This window comes from Acomys minous, assembly GCF_964271855.1.
Source record: "Acomys minous genome assembly, chromosome: 10".
In the NCBI taxonomy this organism is placed as follows: domain Eukaryota; kingdom Metazoa; phylum Chordata; class Mammalia; order Rodentia; family Muridae; genus Acomys; species Acomys minous.
The window spans coordinates 67,327,532-67,347,976 of NC_140491.1; the positions used below are offsets into that span (position 1 = coordinate 67,327,532).

The 20,445-nt window shown below is 51.3% G+C and overlaps 1 protein-coding gene across 1 annotated transcript; it reads right to left on the bottom strand.

Moving 5' to 3' along the window:
* Positions 1 to 6,843: 6,843 nt before the first annotated feature.
* Positions 6,844 to 20,403, bottom strand: TRUB2 (TruB pseudouridine synthase family member 2). The gene is made up of 8 exons (XM_084798604.1): positions 20,158 to 20,403; positions 18,574 to 18,708; positions 16,846 to 16,920; positions 15,262 to 15,323; positions 13,992 to 14,073; positions 9,814 to 9,886; positions 8,677 to 8,813; positions 6,844 to 8,030 (listed from the first exon to the last, which is right to left on the bottom strand). Exons 1-8 carry the CDS (start codon positions 20,264 to 20,266, stop codon positions 7,711 to 7,713), a joined length of 993 nt encoding a protein of 330 aa, XP_084654730.1. The 5' UTR covers positions 20,267 to 20,403; the 3' UTR covers positions 6,844 to 7,710.
* Positions 20,404 to 20,445: the final 42 nt, after the last annotated feature.

Sequence of the window (20,445 nt, forward strand, 5' to 3'; positions counted from 1 at the left end):
ACAGGGACAGCACCGACGGCTTCGTCTCACTAGGCCTGATTTCTTGATTGATAAAAGATGTGGTGGCCAAATTTGGCTGCCTTAATGACTGCATAGACACTAATGTCAGCTCAGGGTTAAGATGGTAGCACTGTGTGTTCTAAGCACATTTCAGGCCCTGGGGCCATGACTAGGATCTCAATGAGCCAACAGCCCACAGCTACAGAGAGGTGAGACAGCGGGCAAGGACAACACGAAGCCACAGGTGTCCAGGAGCCATTCAGATTTATCTATTTACTCACTCATTTGTGCATTCACCAAGTTTTTAAACATTTATTTTAAAAGTGTAGGGTGTGTGTGTGTGTGTGTGTGTGTGTGTGTGTGCATGGATCCTGGTGCCCACAGAGACCAGAGGCGTCAGCTCCCTCCTGCCGCTGACATTACAGGTAAGTTGCGAACTGTTTTATGTGGGTGCTCCACAAGAGCATCAGTGCTCTTAACCCCTGAGCCATCTCTCCCTCTCCATGTTCTGGTCCATGGGAGAGCACCTTTCAGGGGAAGGAGACCTGGGCTTGCACAGTTCCGGGCGATGAGAATGAACATTAACGCAGGCTGGTGGTACACTCGCTGCCCCAACACTTGGGAGACTGAGGCAGGAGGACCAGGAGCTCAAGGCCAGCCTGGGCTACATGAGGCTGTGTCTCAAAAAACAACAACAAAAATCAAAGTGAGAGAAGAGCATATATATCTAAGCACTCCATAGTCAGGTCTGAAGTTCATGCTGGGGAGGTGGTCACACTAGAGGTAGAAATGACACAAGCCCAGGGCCACACCCCTCCTCCACATGCCATTGTCACCCAGGCAGGTGACTGGCACACTTAGACGGGGATGAAGCCCGGTGTGGTGGCGCACACCTTTAATGCCAGCACTCGGGGAGGCAGAGGCAGATGGATTGATGTGAGTTCAAGGCCAGCCTGGTCTACAAAGCAAGTCCAGGACTGGCTACACAGAGAGACCCTGACTTGAAAACCAAAAACACAGAGGCTGGAGAGAGGACTCAGCAGTTAAGAGCACTGGCTGATCTCCCAGAGGTCCTGAGCTCAATTTCTAGCACCGACATGGCAGTTCACAACTGTCTGTAACTCCATGAAGGCAAAACACCAACGCAAATAAAATATTAAAAAAGAAAAACTAACCCTGTCTCAAAAAAAAAAACAAAAAAAACTAGGGCTAGAGAGATGGCTCAGAGGTTAAGAGCACTGGACTGTTCATCCAGAGGTCCTGAGTTCAATTCTCGGCAACCACGTGGTGGCTCATAACCATATATAATGTGATCTGATGCCCTCTTCTGGCCTGCAAGTGTACATGCAGGCAGAACACTGTATACATAACAAATAAATCTTAAAAAAAAAAAAAGCTAGAGATTAGGGAAAATGTCCCAGCAGTTAAGGAGTTGGCAAAGCAACAAAGGTGAGGACTGGAGTTCGGATCCCCAGAACCAGACCCTGGGTGCGGCAGCCCGCTTGTAATTCCAGTGTTCATGAGGCCAAGAGACAGAAGATGTTTGGACTCAGCTAGCTAGACCAGCTGTTGCCGAGCCCTGGGTTCACTCAAGAGTCCTGCCTCGGTGAATAAAAGGAAGGCCACTGAGGTTCGCTTGAAACCAGGAGTCTGAGGCTAGCCTGGGATACAGAATGGGACCAAAGCAAACCCTGCTCTGGGCTGCCCGTCCACAGGATCATAGGGCAGGTAGATATCACTGTGTGTACCTTCTCGGGTCCCTGTAGCTGACGCTGCCTTTGGGGCACATATGTAGGAGATACGTAGGTTTAGCTGAGGCTAATAACACCATCTGCTCCTGATAAGGGGTGAGTAACCAATATGCTACACAAAGCAATCAGCACCCACCGGAAGCCCTCAGCTAATGACAGCCAGAGTCACTAATAACAGTGCTCTCACTACGATCTCCATGCCACCCCGGGCCGGCCAGCTGATAACAGGCTCCGTAAAGGCCAGCGAGCGCATCTGAGCCTCTGGAGGAGCAGGCCACCACGGCCAGGCCACCTCTGAGCCTGGGCTGTGACATTCAGCCAAATACACAGACCCCCAAAGCAGCGAGGGGCATTGGGGCTTCTAAGTCAAGGCAAGAGTTAGCCCTTGCCTGTCAGGGTTTAAAGGCTTTAGTGATCTTCCTCGCTTCCCAGACATGGAACCACTCTGCAGATAGCTCAGCCTTTCCCCAGTGAGTCACTTTCTGTGCTTCCTGGCTCTGTCTTCTGGCCTTTACTCAATCAGTTTTTGTGCCCGGGGTTTTGGCTCTCCTGTGTGCTCATGTACTCCAAGAGCCTATAACATAATAGCAAGTACTGACTAACATTGGCCCAGCGGGGTTGCGTAAACTTACTGGAACCCGGCCTTTGAGAAAGTCACTCATCCTACGGCAACAGTTGCTTAATAGGAAGGAAGTTGTCCAAAGAAGGAAAAGGTCAGACTTATATGGCCTAAGTCTCTAATCACCACAAAGGGCTCTGCCTAAAGGAAAGCCCCAGCCTGATGGAACTTAGCCATGCATTACCACTGAGTCAAAGAAGCAAGTTACAATGTACTGTGTACATAAACTATACATCCCATTTGGTAAAAACAAAACAACCAGCCACATGCTGGTATGTGATTTTTATCTTCAGAGGCAGAGGCAGGCAGATCTCTTGTGAGTTCAAGACCAGCCTGGTTTACAAAGTGAGTCCCAGGACAGCCAGGGCTGGGGGTGGGGATTTGAGACAACCGGGTCCGAACTCTGGTCCTCAGCAAGAGCAGACAGTGGTCCTAACCACTGAGTCATCACTTCAGACTTTCAACAGACTTTTTTTTTTTAAGACAAGGACGCAGAGTTGCCTTGTTGACCTTTCTGACTCAGCTTTCACTGTAGCACTAGGATGCTTGACATCATACCCAGTTAACTAACCTCCTTATGTTGTTTTCCGATGATACTGATAGTCCAGTTCTCCTGCCTAGGCACCCAGTTTCCTGGGTGAATTACATCTGTGACTGCCTGTGTGTGCCAAAGAGTGCTGCGGGTCGGTCGAAGTCCAGTGCCAACCCCACTTCCTCAGCTGTGCCTTGCTACCTTTGTTCTGTTCCTGAGCCTCACCCAGGAGATACTGTACTGAGCCATTTTGTCTCTAGGCTCCTCTCTGCCGGGACAGTGCTTAGTCTGCCCCTGGGTTAGACATTGGCCAGATAATGTGATAACGTGTGTGCTGCTCCCCCAGAGCCTCTCCTTTATCTGATGATAAGACAGAGAGGTCATGGGTCATTGGAGGGATTGCAGAAGGGGCTGGGGTTACCACACACTTGTCAGCATGACTTACATTATTGGCTTGCCTGGCTGAGGTTCTACTTATCAAAAACCTACCGGGCAGATCACTGATACCACAGAAAGAAGAGTTAGAGGTGAGGCCTGGTTCTCTGTCTGTCTGTCTGTCTGTCACTGTTCTGGTTCTGCAGTCAGTGCTTAGAAGACAGAGCATACACATCTGCCGGACCACAGGACCAGACACCTGACTTTGAAAGCTGGGTGATGTCATTATTCCCATCCCGTGGATGGAGAAGTTGAGTGTGTGAGGTGGTCCAGCCAGGAGCCTACTGAACATATATTGCTTGGAGCTTCAGGCTGCACTAGAAGACATCATGAAAGGGCATAATGTGATAGTGGTCAGGGCCAGTTTCTACAGTGGCCCACAGCCACCTGGGGTCCCCATGAAGAGGCCTCGGGCACTTCCCTTTTAGGGATGGCCTCCTTGCAGACCTAAGGGGTTCATAAGTATGCTAATGGATGTTCAGGTGTGAACCTGAACACCTGAATGGATGTTCACACCTGTGAACCCAGCACTCAGGAGTCTGAGGCAGAAGGCCTGTTGCAGGTTTGAAGCCAGACTGAGCTACAGAGTTAACACCCTGCCTCAAAAAACAGAGGGAGACACAGTTGGTCACAGTGCTCCTCATCACTTAGCTCAGATCCAATCCCCAGTGTTGTGGTTTTTAAAAAGCCGGGAAAGGCATACTTGTACTCCCAGCTCAAGAGAGAAGGGCGGGGGGGGGGGGTGGTGTCTCGGAGGCTTCCTGGCCATCCAGTTAGTGAATTCCAGGTTCATGAGAGTTCCTGTCTCAAAAGACAAAGTGGGGAGCATCTGAGGAGGAAAAATGTGACTTCTGGTCTCCAAACACATGTACATCCCCCCTCAAATAAAGAGTCATTTTGTTATTTGCTCTTTTCAACCTAAGTAACTGAAGATGACTTTGAACTCCTGATCCTCCTGCGGCTGTCCCTAGGTGCTAGGATAACAGGTGTGCGTGACCAAGCCCGGCTTTCTCCTAGTACAAAGTATTTTTTCCAAATATATGTTAACACCAGTCAAAGAAAGCCAGAAAGTATCTATATGCGAGGCCAAAGTAATGAGAAATGACATTAGTGAGAAAAATAGCTTTTAAAAATTTCCTAGATGGCAGGGAGAGGGGAAATTAACATTAAGGATATTTTTAAAAAATAATTTATTTATTTTTATTTTATGTGCATTAGTATTTTGCCTACATGTATGGCTCTGGGTATCAGATCTTTCAGTTACAGACAGTTGTGAGCTGCCATGTGGGTGCTGGGAATTGAACCCGGGTCTTCTGGAAAAGTAGTCAGTGCTCTTAACCTCTGAGCCATCTCTCCAGGCCCAACATTAAGGATATTTAAAAAGCCACATAGAAACTTATTTTATATAGCCGGCCATGGTGGCGCACATCTGTAACGCCCAGCAGGGCAGAGGCAGATGGACTTCTGTGAGTTCAAGGCCAGCTTGGTCTACAAGTGTGTTCCAGGACAGCCAGGGCTGTTATACAGAGAAACCCTGTCTTGAAAATAATTTTTGTTTTTGTTTTTGCTGGGACTAAAGGCGTGCGCCACCACACTCGAACGCTATTGCTCTTGGTTTCCCATCAGAACATGACAGATCTTATTGCTGAAGACACCACACTGTGGTCATAGCACATGAAGAAGTCAGACTAGACCAGACCCGGAAACTTCCACTCATAGGGCTGGAAGGTGCTATGTAGGCTGCTGCAGGAGAAAGGCCAACCGACAGTCTGACGTAGGTGTGAACACTCAAGCCACGGTAAAAGACGTCTTGGCTATTCGGGAGGCAGAAGCAGGTGGGTCTCTGAGTTCAAAGCCAGCCTGGTCTACAAGGCGAGTCCAGGCCAGCCAAGGCTACACAGAGAAACCCTGTCTCAAAAAAACCAAAACCAACCAAACAAAAAGACATCTTGTCTATAAGTGCAACAGTGGCACCGCATTACTATTAATGGAGGTAACCACTTCCTGTTCAGATTTAAGGCCTTCTCCATAGGAGGGACTCCTGACTGGTACTGTAAACCTCGCCGAGAATGCATGGCTGAGGAGGCCATAGGTCCTTCAAGAGAAGCTACTGCTGCTATCTTCCTCATCTGCCCTATAAATGCCTATCTTTACCCAGGGCAGCTCTCAGGCCTCATAAAAAAAAAAAAAACTCAGCACTGTCCTCGGTGGGGGGCAGTTAACAAGAGACGCATGGATGGTCAAAGTGCAGAGTGACTGTGGAGTGACCGCCCTGACGGACATCTGTATCACCATCTCCTTCAGGCCTTGGGGTGCGGCACAGCAGAGGGCAGCGAGGAGGCAGGAGCCAGGGACTGGAGGCACTACTGTGAATGTGTCTTCTGGGTGTGGCAGTCTCGCACAGCCTTGGCTGTCAGCACAGCATCAAGCCAGTCAACACCCCAGCAAGGATGGAAGGGGCTCAGGGGACCTAGTGCTGCCTGGTGGCCCCTGGTAGCTGTGGCTGGTCCATATCCATGCATGTGTCCAACACTAGTTGGTCTCAGGGGCTTATAAAAAAAAATAGAAGATGGAGTTAGAGGGGCATGCTAGGGAGGGGCACTAGGAAGTTGGAGGGGTAATCAAAACACTGTGTATGTCCTTTTCAAGTAAGAAAAAATGCCTAGTTTATACATCCCTTTTGTGTCTTTGCAACGCCCTTTCCACCTGCACCCCGCTGAGAGCACCCTCTGCTGCTTTGCTGGTTTTTCACTGCAGACATGAACAGTGACCAGCCTCTAACTGTCCACATGACCAGCCTCTAACCGTCCACATGACCAGCCTCTAACTGTCCACATGACCAGCCTCTAACTGTCCACATGACCAGCCTCTAACCGTCCACATGACCAGCCTCTAACTGTCCACATGACCAGCCTCTAACCGTCCACATGACCAGCCTCTAACTGTCCACATGACCAGCCTCTAACTGTCCACATGACCAGCCTCTAACCGTCCACATGACCAGCCTCTAACCATCCACATGACCAGCCTCTAACCGTCCACATGACCAGCCTCTAACCGTCCACATGACCAGCCTCTAACCGTCCACATGACCAGCCTCTAACTGTCCACATGACCAGCCTCTAACCGTCCACATGACCAGCCTCTAACTGTCCACATGACCAGCCTCTAACCGTCCACATGACCAGCCTCTAACTGTCCACAGCCAGGGCGCCTGACAGTTACAAGAAGTACAGCATCACAGGGCAGGAGACCACGCTATGTTCTGGGGGCTGGAGGGAGGGGTGAGTGGTTTAAGAGCTGGCTGCTCTTTTAGGGACCAGTGGCCTATTCCCAGCATCCCCATGGCAGCTCCCAACTGCTTGTAACTCCAGCTCCAGGGCTTTTATACCCTTTTCTAGGCTTCATGATGCACGGGGCGCGTGCACGCACGCGCACGCACACACACACACACACACACACACACACACACACACACACCCCACAGATGCAAACATGTACACACATAAAAATAAACTTTTTAATAGCCAAAGATGACCTTGAATTCCTGATCCTCCTGCCTCCACCACCCCGGTGATGAGGACAGGCAGGTTTGTACTACCATGACTGGGAGAAGGATTAAATACTGACATGCACTACAAAGTACTCCAGAAAGAGTAGTCCAGGCTGGCCTCAAACTGAGGGCATCCTCCTGCCTCAGCTGAGCAGTACTGAGACCATGGGTGTGAGATACCACCTTGAAACAGTGAAAAGGCTTTTCCCCAGTGTATAAACATATTCAGATAATCAGTCATATCACTCTAGGTAAATCACCAATGGTCAGTAAGTGTTGAGGTGGTACTCCCCATTGGTTTGCAAAGCTGAACACTGGGAGTAGCCCAGGCTAGCCTTGAACTCCTGATCTTCCCTTCTCTACCTCCGGAGTGCTAGGATTACAGACCTGAGCCATCATGCCTGACTCTGGTTTGATGGTTTGTTTTTTGGTTTTTTGTTTGTTTTGAGGCAGGGCTTCTCTATGTGGCCCTGGCTGTCCAGGACTCCTTTTGTAGACCAAGCTGGCCTCTGCCTCCCAAGTACTGGGATTACAGGTGTGCACCACCTCCCCTGGCTTGGCTTGGTTTTTTGAGACAAGGTTTCTCTAAGTAACCCTAAGCTGGCCTTGATCTGACAAGATTCTAGCCTGAGCCCACCCGGCTCACCTCCTCAGTCACTCTGTATCTCTTGTAGAGAGACTTCTTTACTGTTTTGTTCTGCTGGGATGACAAGCATGGGCCACTGCTCAAGGCCCTGGCTCTCACTCTGCACAGTCATCAGTTCTGACTTGTGACAAGCCTTTGTCTTTGCCCACCCACATCAGGCAGCTGCCTGGCCTTTCACTGCCCTGCATAGCTTTCCCCCTCCAAAGTGGAGCCTGGGTCCTTGAAGGCCCAAGCCTGCCCAGCACTGGGCTGGTGGCCCAAGCGTAGGCTCAAGTTCTTTTTCAGTTCTGCTGCCACCCGGGGAGCAGCATCCTGGATGGCATCCTGGATGCTGTGTAGGTCCCACTGGGTTCTCAGGAGGGCATCATCCAGCCTGAAGAAGCCATCCCGAGTTCGCCGCACTTGCACGCAGACAGCGGTGGACTTCAGCTCCAGGCCAATTTCATGTACCAGCTTTCTCAGCTGCTGCTGTGTCTCATGCATACACTGGACCTCTGTGGGACATAGACATGGACAGACATGACCGTCAGGAACAGCTCCAGGGACTAAGCGGATCTGGATCCACTTCCCTTACACACCTCTCCATAAGGAACATCCTACATGAGGTTGCCTGCATGTGTGCCTGCTGGCCAGAAGAGGGCACCAGACTGTATAATAGATGGTTCCCATGTGGGCGCTGGGAATTGAACTCAGGACCTCTGGAGGAGCAGCCAGTGCTCTTAACCTCTGAGCCATCCTCTGAGCCCCCAGCTTCTGCTTTGTTTGTTTGTTTTTGTTTTGGTTTTTGTTTTGGTTTTGTGAGACAGGGTTTCTCTGTGTAGCCTTGGCTGTCCTGGACTCACTTTGTAGACCAGGCTGGCCTCAAACTCCCATCGATCCGCCCGCCTCTGCCTTCCGAGTGCTGGGATTAAAGGCGTGCGCCACCGCGCCCGCCTCAGCCTCTGCTTCTTAACGCTGGCTTCGGAGGCTTGCGGAGACAGGAGGCAGAGGGCGGCCTTTGTGCTATTACTCTGGGTTAGGCTGACCTTGGACCTGATAGAAAAAAAGCCACACATGGCGAGCCAATCGGGGATGTGCATGCAGGCTTTGGCATGGCACACATGATCAGAATGCAGGCTCCACTGCATCACTGCAGCTTACCTAAAAGAAACTCGGGAGGTGCAAAGTGCAGGCAGCGGATGCCGGAGATGAGCATCGGGGACTTGTTCATGGGCCGGACCACACCCTGCACAGCCATCTCATAGGCCGCCTGGGACTTCAGGTCCAGGTTGGAGTACCTGGGAGACAGGAGGACCAGCATGGGAGACGGGGGTGGGGTACTGCCGCACCATAAAGGATGCATCTCCACTGTTGTCCACGCTCCCCACCCACCTTCAGAGCAGCCTCCCTCTCAGCCACCAAAGGCAGCATCCTCTGTCAACCCCTGGCTTCACCTATCACAGGCTGAGCAATCCTGGCCCCTCCCTGTGCACTGCGCTCCACCCTCAGGTACCTCACCCAGTGAGTGCAACCCCAAGGGACCTCAATGCCACCTCCGTTCCAAGGTCATCCAAACAAATGTCCCAGCTCCAGGGCCCCGGGTGTCATACTGGTCCCTTCTTTCCTGTGTTCACGTCATCTCTCCTCTGCCTCCAAGCTTCAGTCAGTGGGCACACCCCTCCCAGTTGGCCTCCTTTGCCACCTAGCCTTCCTCACAGGTCCCCAAGGAGACCACGTTCCCCACGGCCCTGGCCAGCCTCATCCTGCCCCAGCCCTTCCCACCTGAAGCCCTGAGTATTGGCTTCTGAGCCCAACTGGCCATTTCCCAGCTCCTGCTAACCTTTTGAGCACTGTTCCTTAAGCCATTTCCTACAATCCCAGGGGGCTCTGCCCTGTTGCCTTCCTGTCCCTACCTGGAACACTGCTCAGGTACATGTCTGTCCTGTTTACAAACAGCTAGTTAGTCTCCTGGGAGCCAGGAGTCAGGAGCTGTGGGCAGAAGGCTCTCAGCCAAGTTCTCAGCTACTAGGTGACTCCATCACCCTCTCGCACCCCAAGCCCGGCACCTCAGGGGTGTGTGTGTGTGTGTGTGTGTGTGTGTGTGTGTGTGTGTGTGTGTGTGTGTATGTGCGTGTGTGTGTGTGTGTGTGTGTGCGTGTGCATGTGTGTGCGTGTGTGTGTGTGTGTGTGTGTGTGTGTGCGCGCGTGTGTGTGTGTGTGTGTGTGTGCGCGCTCCAGGTTCCTCCCCTCTAGACCTTGCCCCTTAGCAGGGCAGACGAAGCTCTCAGGTCTACTTACATCACCAGTGCCTTTTGGTGGGAGCCTTGGATCACAGCCAGGATGCGGTCTAGCATCTCTCTGGTCACATGGTCTGAAAGAGGCACGGGGTAGGAGGAATACTAATCTATAGGAGGCCAGACGGCAGACCACAGCATCTAGGCAAGCACCTTTTATCCCAAAGCATCCCATTTTGGAAATGGCCAGAGTATCCATTGGGGGGTTGCCATAGGAGGTTGGGTCTGTTCATAGTCCTTTAGAAAGAGCTTAATGTCTGCAATTGGGGGCTCCCCTGTAATCCTGGCACCTGAGAGTCGGAGGCCAGCCTGGGCTACATAGCAAAATCAACTGAGACTGAACATAGCAATGTGTCTCTAATCTAGCACTTGGGAGGCAGAGGCAGCAGATGGAGCTGTGAGTTCGAGGCCAGCATGCTTAACATATCGAGTTCTGTGCCAGTCAGGGCTACATCAGTGAGACTCTGACTCAATAAAGAGATAAGTTGCCAACTGTAGTGGTGCACGCCTTTAGTCCCAGCACTCGGGAGGCAGAGCCAGGCAGATCTCTGTGAGTGACAGGCCAGCCTGGTCTACAGAGTGAGTCTAAGGCCAGCCCGAGCTACAAAGTAAAGACTGTCTCAAAAGATAAAAAGAAAAAAGAAAAGTTGACAAAGGGGCTGAGGAGACGGCTCAGTGGTTGAAAGCACTGGCTGGTCTTACAGAGGACCTGGATTCTGTCCCCAGTGTCCACATGAAGGCTCACAACCATCTGTAACTCCAGTTCCAGAAGGTTCCATGCTCCTGACCACCAGTCTCCTGTATACATGGTACACTGGTACACCCAGGAAAACACACGCACATGCACACACACACACACAAAGTTATTTTTGCTGGGCAGTGGGTAATTTAATTCCAGCACTAGGGAGGCAGAGGAAGGCGGATCTCTGAGTTTGAGGACAGCCTGGTCTATAAAGCCCTGTCTTGTTTTTCTTTTTTTCTTTAGTTTTTTTCAAGACAGGGTTTTTCTGTGTAGCCTTGGCTGTCCTGGACTTGCTTTATAGACCAGGCTGGCCTTGAACTCACATCGATCCGCCTGCCTCTGCCTCCCAAGTGCTGGGATTAAAGGCATAATATGCCACCATGTCTAGCAAGAAACTCTGTCTTGAAAAACCAAACCAAACTAAACCAAACCAAACCAAACAAAATAAAACAAAAAAGATAAGTGGCCTCTCTTCTCAAGAGGATTCAAAGCATCTGAAGAGCTTCCTCAACAAAAGGCAAACACACACCATGAGACTCGCCCTGGTCTGAGGCTGTCCATGCTGTTGACCATAGGAGGCAGTACCTGGCCAAATTCAGAAGCAGCTGCCTGAGGGAAGAGCAACTCTGCCACCAGGACCAACTAAGGGACTGAGCAACTAAGCCTGGGACTTTCACAAGCTACCAGGAGGCTCAGGCCTTGGGGCACAGTGGAGACACATGCCAACTTCTCCGCAGTGCTAGGATTTGGGAACAGCGCAGGCTGAAGCCTCATTGGTGCTGTCTCTATCCTCCCTGGCTGCACTGAACCATCCAACCATCGTGCTACCTAGAATCGACCTGCCGCTGTCTCCCCGCCCTCGGACAAGTCCAACGCAGTGCTGCTTCTTCCAGGAAGCCTCCCAGATCTCCTAGCTTCTCCTCTTCTAGGAAGCCACCCTCCAACCCCAGTTCCCCCACCTTCTCCTTGGTTCCCAACACCTAATGTACTTTTTTTATTTTTTTAAAGATTTTACTTATTTATTATTAAGAATACAGTACTCGCCGGGTGTGGTGGCGCACACCTTTAATCCCAGCACACAGGAGGCAGAGGCAGGTGAGTTCGAGGCCAGCCTGGTCTACAAAGTGAGTCCAGGACAACCAAGGCTACACAGAGAAACCCTGTCTTGAAAAACCAAAAAACAAAACAAAACAAAACAAAAAAACAGTGCTCTGCCTGCATGTACACCTGCAGGCCAGAAGAGGGCATCAGATCGCATTGTAGATGTTTGTGAGCCACCATGTGGTTGCTGGGAATTGAACTCAGGACCTCTGGAAGAGCAGTCAGTGCTCTTAACCTCTCAGCCATCTCTCCAGCCCCCTAATGTACTTTTTAATTATGTAATTGGCATATGAAGAGTTGGGGGATTTTTTTGTTTTTCTGAGACAGGGTTTCTCTGTGTAGCCTTGGCTGTCCTGAACTCACCTGCCTCTGCCTACCGAGTGCTGGGATTAAAGGCATGTGTCACCACTGCCCAGCTTGAGTTGGCGGATTTTTTAATAGTAAAGCAAGCACAAGGCCCTGCATGTGGTCCTCAGTACATACTAAAAAAACAGGACATACTGAAAAAAAAAAAAGTACAAATCTCCCTTAAAAAGTTGTTGCTTGGTGTGGTGGCGCATGCATTGGGGAGGCAGAGGTAGGTAGATCGCTGTGATTTCAAGGCCAGCCTGGTCTAAAAAGAGTACTGGACAGTCAGGGCTACACAGAAAAACACTGTCTCAAAAAAAATTTTTTTAATGTGTTTTTATGTCTCACATCTTTCATCCCTCCACTTGGGACACAGAGGCAGGCAGATCTCTGTGATTTCAAGGCCAGCCTAGTCTACAGAGTGAGTTCCAGGACACACAGGGCTACATAGAGAAACCATCTCACCCTTGCCCCCCCCCATACACACACACACTCAAAAGTTATTGTGGCCGTTATTATTTGTAGTTTAGTTTTTTTGAGATATGGTTTCACTATGTAGCTCTGGCTGTCCTAGAACTCACTATGTAGACCAGGCTGGTCTTGAACTCACAGAGCTCCTGCCTCTACCTTTTGGGTGCTGGGACTAACGGTGTGCACCACCACACCTGGCTTTCTTTAAAATGTTTAGGTTAGGTGGAACATGGCAGTGGTGCCTATAAAATCAGCACTGCAGAGGCAAAGTGGAGGTGGGTAGATCTCCATGAATTCAAGGCTAGCCTGGGCTACACAGTTCCAAAAGACATTGGCTTAGGACTGACAGGATGGGGTACTGGGTACAAGTGCTTGCTGCACAAAACTGGCAACCAGCCGGGAACTCAGCCCAATGCAAGGGTCAAGAGGCCCTTCAGCACATGAGCCTTTGGCCCAAGGCGAGGGTCAAGAGGCCTTCAGCACATGAGCCTTTGCTCCCTATTTTGTTGCCTTGCAACTAAAAGTTGGCAAATGCCCCCGCTGAGTTTGATCCCTGGAATCCATGGCAGAAGGAAAGAACCTTCGTCAGGAAGTTGTCCTATAATCTCTGTATGTGTGCCATGGCATCCCTACCTCAACTCTACACACACACACACACACACACACACACACACACACACACACACACACACAAGTTAGGTTGGACACACCTGTAACCCCAGCACTCAGAGGCTGACAGAGGAATATTGCTGTGGGTTTGAGGCCAGCCTGGGGTACACAGCAAGACCCTGTCTCAAAAACCCAAAATTACAGATTAGCCTCCCCCTTTCCCTGCAGATTCCTGCTTCCTCTGCGCAGAAGCACCAAGTTGCTCACTGTTTCTAGGTGTTTGGATGCTGCCACACACCAAATGCACAGACACAGCTTTACTGTGCCACGGATCTTCAACCTGCTACCAGCGAGGCCTATGTGAAGCCAAGTCACCACTATTGGGGCGCATCTGATCCGTCATGTGTCCCCCTCACGCCTGGCGGGTCGCTGGTGCTCAGAACTATGTCATCAAGTGAACACATGGACTGGGTCCCAGGGCAGGTCTTACAATATATGGTGGTGTGGAAACCACCCATCTTCCGTCCTCCATCAATACACCCACACTTTGACAGATCCTTGGCCCAGTGAAACATTTGCGCCACAAGAGAACCTCCTAGTGCATCTACCACAAGGACAGTGAAAAGGCAGACCCTAAGCAAGCGCTCACAGCTGCCTTCCAATCAGAGTGCAGCTAAGGCAAGACTGAGGTGGCGAAGGCTCCCTGCGGGAAGAAACACGTGACCCCGGAAAGGAAGCAGGTGCAGGGTATTCTAGGAGGCAGAATAAGCGCAAGGCTCCAGTCTGAGCTTAGGTGTGCCCAACCCAACAGGCGCCAATGTGGCCTGGAAAGGTCAGGAAAGAGATCAAGGAGACAGGAAGTAAGGGGAGGCCGAGGCCACCGCCTCTCCTGCCCGACCCCTGGCTCTCACCATACGTTGTCTTCTCTACCAGCCGTCCATCTTCACAGAAGTTGTCTGTGGCTCTGCCCAGGAGGCCGCGTACTGTGTAATCCTGCGGGGACAGGGCAGTGGAGTCCCCACTCTATGCTCTGGCGCTAAGAAAGTACCAGCCTGATGCTGGCTTGGGCCTCATGGCGCTCCACACACAGCACGCCTGCTGCCCTGCTGCCCTGAGGGAGGACGTGGGCTCTGCTCTGTCACTTGGGGCAGCTGTCTGTGCTGTTCCCCACAACCTGGACATGGTGCCAGCACCACTCACCTAGCCAAACTAAACAGTGTCACCGCTTTGTCCTGTCAGCTTCCTGCTAGCCTCTGCTGAGTTTCAACGTCCATGTTGAGGCAATGCTGGCTGCCCACAGGGCCCCGTAAGTCCAACTCTGTGCAGACAACCGCCTCCTCCCGGAGTGATGACAGTGAGGAGCACTCAGATGTCTATGACGGTGGCCTTGATTTACTCACCCTGTACTGTGTACCAGGGACTGAGCCAAGGCGCCACATAAAGTCACCTTAACCCCCAAAGTAACCGTCTCAGAGAATGCTCTCTTCATTCCCATGTGTGACTTGAGGAAACTGAGGCACAAAGATGTTAAGCAATCCACAATGGACACCTGTGGCAGAGGGGTAGAGGATGGATTGCTGTCGTGTGTATGTGTGTGTGTGTGTGTGTGTGTGTGCACGCGCGCGTGCGTGTGTTCTGGGTATGAAAAGCCTTGTACACACTGGGCAAGTGTCTCCCCACAGCTCTGACCTGGGATTGTGACCTGCAGCCTTTTCATCTGGCACTAAAGACAGCTACGGAAAGTGTCTCCTCAGTAGACTCCACAGCATCACGGTCTATGGCCTTGCCCAGTCCTAAGGGAAGCCCAAGGACAGGCCGGTGACACCCACATCTGTCCTGCATTGAGAACAGAACAGTGCTGGGCTCTGACTGTGGTGTGTGACAGATCCAAATTAAATTTCAGCTCCTAAGGCTTCGAGGAGTTTGTGAGCTTGGCTAGGCCCCTTCTCCCTGAGCCTCAATCTACTCAGCTGTAAAATGGGAGAGAGCTAAGTGGGGCGAGGCTTCCAGAGAGATCCACACACAGCTCCTAGTCCTGGTGGGGGTCAGAAGAGAAACGTGCTGGTGGGTAACTCGCCTTTCCTAGTTACAGAAAGCAGAAAACGGGTCATCCCTGTCATTGACCTCTGGGAAAGGACCGAGGGATAAACAGGCTGTTCCTGTATCTTTTGACCGCCATACCTTGGTGAGGTGAGCATCATACATGTCGGTGAGGAGTCTGCATCCATGTCCCACGGCGAGCACTGAAAGGCAGCCAGACCCTCTCTTATATCGAGAGTCCCCTACCCTTTGCCTGGGAATTGTCCTGTGTGTCGTCGTCCCCTCCCACCCCACCCCCCCCGCCACCCTTCTCCTGCTGCTGTGGCCGGAAGGGAACAAGGAGAGCTGTGGCATCGAGGGAAGAAGCCCCTGAGCAGATATCAACACTGGTCTCCAGGGCCCGGGCAAGGACGGCACCTGGCTCACGGTGGGGAATAGGCCTAAGTGCCTGAGGAAGCTTCCGGAGCGTTCTGAAACCTCCCAAAAGCAAGAGACCTGGCCCAGCTCCACCAAACTGCAATTACATTTGGGGGTGGGGGGGAGGCACACCTGTAATCCCAGCACTTCGGAGGCAGAGGCAGGTGGATTGCTACGTTTGAGGCCACGCTGGTCTATGGAATGAGTTCTAGGACAGCCAGAGCTACATAGACAAACCCTGTCTGTGGGGAGGGGTGGGAATTCAAGTCAAGATGACACATGCCTACAGTCCCAAGTGGAGGAGGGTCAGAAGTTCAAGAGCATTCACAGCAAGCTGGAAGTCAGCCTGGCTCACTGAGACCCTGTCTCAGGAAACAAAAGCAAGTACCTAGGCTTTCTGAGTCTTTTTTTTTTTTTTTTTTTTTTTTTGGTTTTTCGAGACAGGGTTTCTCTGTGCAGCCTTGGCTGTCCTGGACTCGCTTTGTAGACCAGGCTGGCCTCGAACTCACAGCGATCCACCTGCCTCTGCCTCCCGAGTGCTGGGATTAAAGGTGAGCGCCACCACGCCCGGCTGGCTTTCTGAGTCTTAACTTTTAATGTCTTTGCCCATCAAGCTCTGAGTTAGTGAAACAGATAAGGATGCTCAGGCCTGTGTATATCACACAGACTGGGGGGGGGCAACGCCCAGGAGGCTAATGGCACAAGGGAAGCACCCATATATGGTCTATGGGGCCACTTCCCGCCTAGTCCCTCCTCTGTCTAAAGAAATGAATGGCTTTCCATTCACTGTTAGAGAGGGACACAGGGAGGGGACATGAGATTGCGTCTGACTACTGTACTTCAGGAAGAAAGACAAGGGCACCAAGACTGTGGAGGCTGGACAATGTGGCTGCATATGGCCTCCAGGCCACAGATGGCTTGTGACTTGGAGCTTTGTAGCCAGCCAGAGGAGACAGAGCCACATGCCTGGCTGCACCCTAACCTGACGGTGGCTCCTCGGGGGACCATGGGCATTTGCCAGCCAGGTGACCTCAGCTCCAGTCCTGCTCGCTTTACTCATGACGTCACACAGCATCTATCACAGGTGCGGTAAATAAAAGGCCCTGGGCCACACGAATCCCTTGACAGAGCTGGAATATACTGTCCCCTGCACCAAATCATCGGCCCAGCTGATGAGACATGTGGAGTCACTGGAGAGGGGAGCAGTGAGAGAGTCAGGGCAGACAGGACGGGGGCTGGCCTCTGGATCACTTCCCGACTCTTCCCAAGCCCAGAGCAGCACGTCCCCAGGCTGAGCGCATCACTTACCAAGCACGCCAGAAGCCTGGGCATCCAAGCGGTGTCCGACACCTATCTTCAGGCTTGTGAATGCTGGACCACGTACTGGAAAGAAAAACAAAACAAAACCAGTTCATCCTCTCAACTATTAAATCCCGGGGATGGCTTTGGCGTGAGGCCCTCACTGCCAGAACAGAACAGCTAGGGGCTCGAATGAGAGGCTAGGTTCCCAGCCCTCCCCTCCAAGGAAGCTGGGCCCAGGCCTATTTCCGCAGGTTCCCCGCTCCACAGGAAGGGCAACCCAAGAGTCTTCTTACTCTGTTTATTACGACCGCTGGGCATGGCAGCACACGCCTTTAATCCCAGCACTTGGGAGGCAGAGGCAGGTGATCACTGCAAGTTCGAGGCTAGCCTGGTCTACAAAGCAAGTCCAGGACAGCCAAGGTTAACACAGAGAAACCCTGTCTCGAAAACCAAAACAAAAAAGAGCAAACTCTGCTTATCACCATTCTCCCCACAAGAGGCTTCAAGGCCAGGCATTACATCGGACATCAAGATTACGGGGCTGTCTGCACAGTGTCTGCTAATGGAAAAGCTGGCCGTTCTCCCACTGAGTCTGTGGGCTCCCTACGGCGGGACCTAGGTCTCTCTGTCTACAACGCTGCCCTCTGGCCCCAGATTCAGGTTTTCAACCGCTGAAAGACTGACTACAGCCTAACGTGTCCCAGCACTTGGGAGGCAGAGCCAAAAGGATCAGACTCAGGACTTCACGGTCATATTCATCCATGTGGTGAGTTCAAGACCAGCCTGGACTACAGGAGGCTATGTCTCAAAACACAAAAACAAGGCTGGTGAGGTGGCCCAGTGGGTACAGGTACTTGCTGCCAAGCCTGGTCACGTCAGTCCGGTCCTAGGACCCGCATGATGGTCTGAGAGAAGTGACTCTCAAAGGATGCCCTCTGACTTCCACACAAACGCCTCGGTATTATCCACACATGTGCACACAAACATACAAATCATACGGTTTTTAAAAAGAGGACCTACCAGCCGGGCATGATGGTGCACGCCTTTAATTCTAACACTTGGGAGGCAGAGGCGGGCAGATCTCTGTGAATTCAAAGCCAGCCTGGTCTATAGAGCATGTCCAGGACAGCCAGAGCTACAGAGGAACCCTGACCCCCATAACAAACAACAACAACAAACAAAAAGGACCTACCTCTCGGAACTGTGGTCAGGAGAAAGGTAACATGGTTTTTAGTACAAGGCAGGTATTAAATCAGTACACGGGTCTACCTGAAGTTCTTAGTTTTCCCATACAGAGTCCTAGAATAGTTAGGAGTCCATAGGCTATAGTCCACAGGTCAGAGCATCAAGTCTGCTTTGTTTTGAGACTGGGTGTCACTGTACTGCCCAGTTTGGCTGGGAACTCCTGAGCTGGAATGACCCTTCTGTTTCAGTGTCCCCTAGAAGACACAGGTTGTTGTGCACACACACGGGTGTGCACAACTGCTTCCAATAGCTATTTTGCTCTCCAGTCCTAACTGGAGTAAGAGAAGACTCACTCCTTCCCTTAACATCTAGAGATGGGAAAAGCTGGGCAGTGCTGAGGAGACCACATGGCCGGTAAGGCCTCAAGTCCTTAAAATCTTCCCTGCTCTCCCTAGGAAAAGTGGCCAGTCCCTGGGCTAGAAATCTACCTCAGGCCAGGGATTTCCTGTGACACGACAGCCAGTGGCATCCTGCCGGACTCTGCCTTACCGAGTCTGTGAGTACTGAGGGTTGGCACACTGGTGGCTGTGAGAGTCAACTTCTTCTCCTCGCTGCCTTCCACAGGGCCCAGCAAGAAGCGGATCCGCCGCTGTTCAGGAGCAGGCGCCTTCTCCGCGTTGAGACCTAAACACAAAGGAATACACCAGCAAGTCATATTCTCCAAACGCCTAGGGGAAGAAGTGTGACAGCGTAGAAGACAGATTTGTGTATTGTAGGGAATATGTGAGCCGGGCACGGTGGTGGTGCACGCCTTTAATCCCAGGACTCGAGAGGCAGAGGCAGGAGGATCGCTGTGAGTTCGAGGCCAGCCTGGTCTACTAAGTGAGTCCAGGACAGCCAAGGCTACACAGAGAAACCCTGTCTTGAAAAAACAAAAAACAAAAAAAGAAAAAGAAACTAGGTGTGGTGACACACACCTTTACTCCCAGCACTGGGAAGGCAGAGGCAGGCACATCTTTGAATTCAAGGCCAGCCTGGTCTACAGAGAGATTTCCCAGGACTGCCAGGGCTACGCAAAGAAACCTTATCTTGGAAAAAACAAAAACAAAAGGAAAAGTAAAGAAAGAAAAGAGGAAACCCCCTCACAAGAGTCCATAAGAAAAACCAGACTAGAAATGTAGCTGAGATACTTGACTGCTTGCACAATTTGCAAAAAGCCCTCCCTGCCTTCCCACCCTCAGCACCCAGTAATGGGACACAGATGAAATCTGAGCCCTCAGGAGCGACAGCAGGACGATCAAAAGTTCAAGGATATCTTCAGCTTACATAGCAAATCTGAGGCTACATGAGAGTTGTTTTTAAAAAGGAAAAGAAAGAAGGAAAAAAAAGAGAAAGAATGTTGATTCAAGCTCTGTGTGGTGGTGCATGCCTGCGACCTCAGCATCTGACAGGTGGAGGCAGGGACTTCAGAATTCAAGGCCGGATTAATTAATTGCATCAGACCCTGTCTCAAAAAGCCAAGAAAAAAAAAAAGTAGTTCAAACTCTAACTCTATAATAGTAACCGTGCGAAAAGCAACACTACTGAATGCATTTCTCTAACAGAAAATAGCGGAAAGTGAACCATATACAAGAGGAAACCGCTAAGAACAGGGACGTAGGGGCTGGAGAGGTGGCTCAGAGGTTAAGGGCATTGACTGCTCTTCCAAAGGTCATGAGTTCAATTCCCAGCAACCACATAGTGGCTCACAACCATCTCTTCTGGCCTGCAGGCAGAATGCTGCATACATAATAAATAAATAGGGCTGGAGAGGTGGCTCAGTGGTTAAGAGCACCACCTGCTCTTCCTAAGGTCCTGAGTTCAATTCCCAGCAACCACATAGTGGCTCACAACCATCTGTAATGTAACCTGGTGCCCCCTTCTGACCTGCAGGTAAACAAGCCGACTGTATACATAATAACTGTATACATAATAATAAAATAAATCTTTAAAAAATAATAAATAAATAAATCTTTTTAAAAAAAGAAACAGGCACGCGGGTCAGGTGGCTTTATAGTGCAGGAACGCTCCGAAACTACGTAGGACTCGGGACGGAGCTAACGCGGAACCAAGGGGCCGTGGGGAAGCGCGCACCTTTAAGCAGTTGCAGCTCCACGGTCTCACGCACGTGCAGCCATTTCAGCCCCGGAGGTTTATAGACCGCGAAGAGGCCCTGCAGTCGAGCCAGGCCAGAAGACCCCATGGCTGGAGCTCAGCAGGACCACATCTCCCAGAAGCTGAGATGCGAACGGAAGTGCCTTGTGGTTCCGTAACAAATGTGGTCCCTACTGTAGGGCGCCGCAGTTCCCGCGACCGGTTCTCCTCTTGTTGTTATCCGGGGGGAAACTATGAGGTGGAGAAAGAAATAGGGCCGAGTGTTGA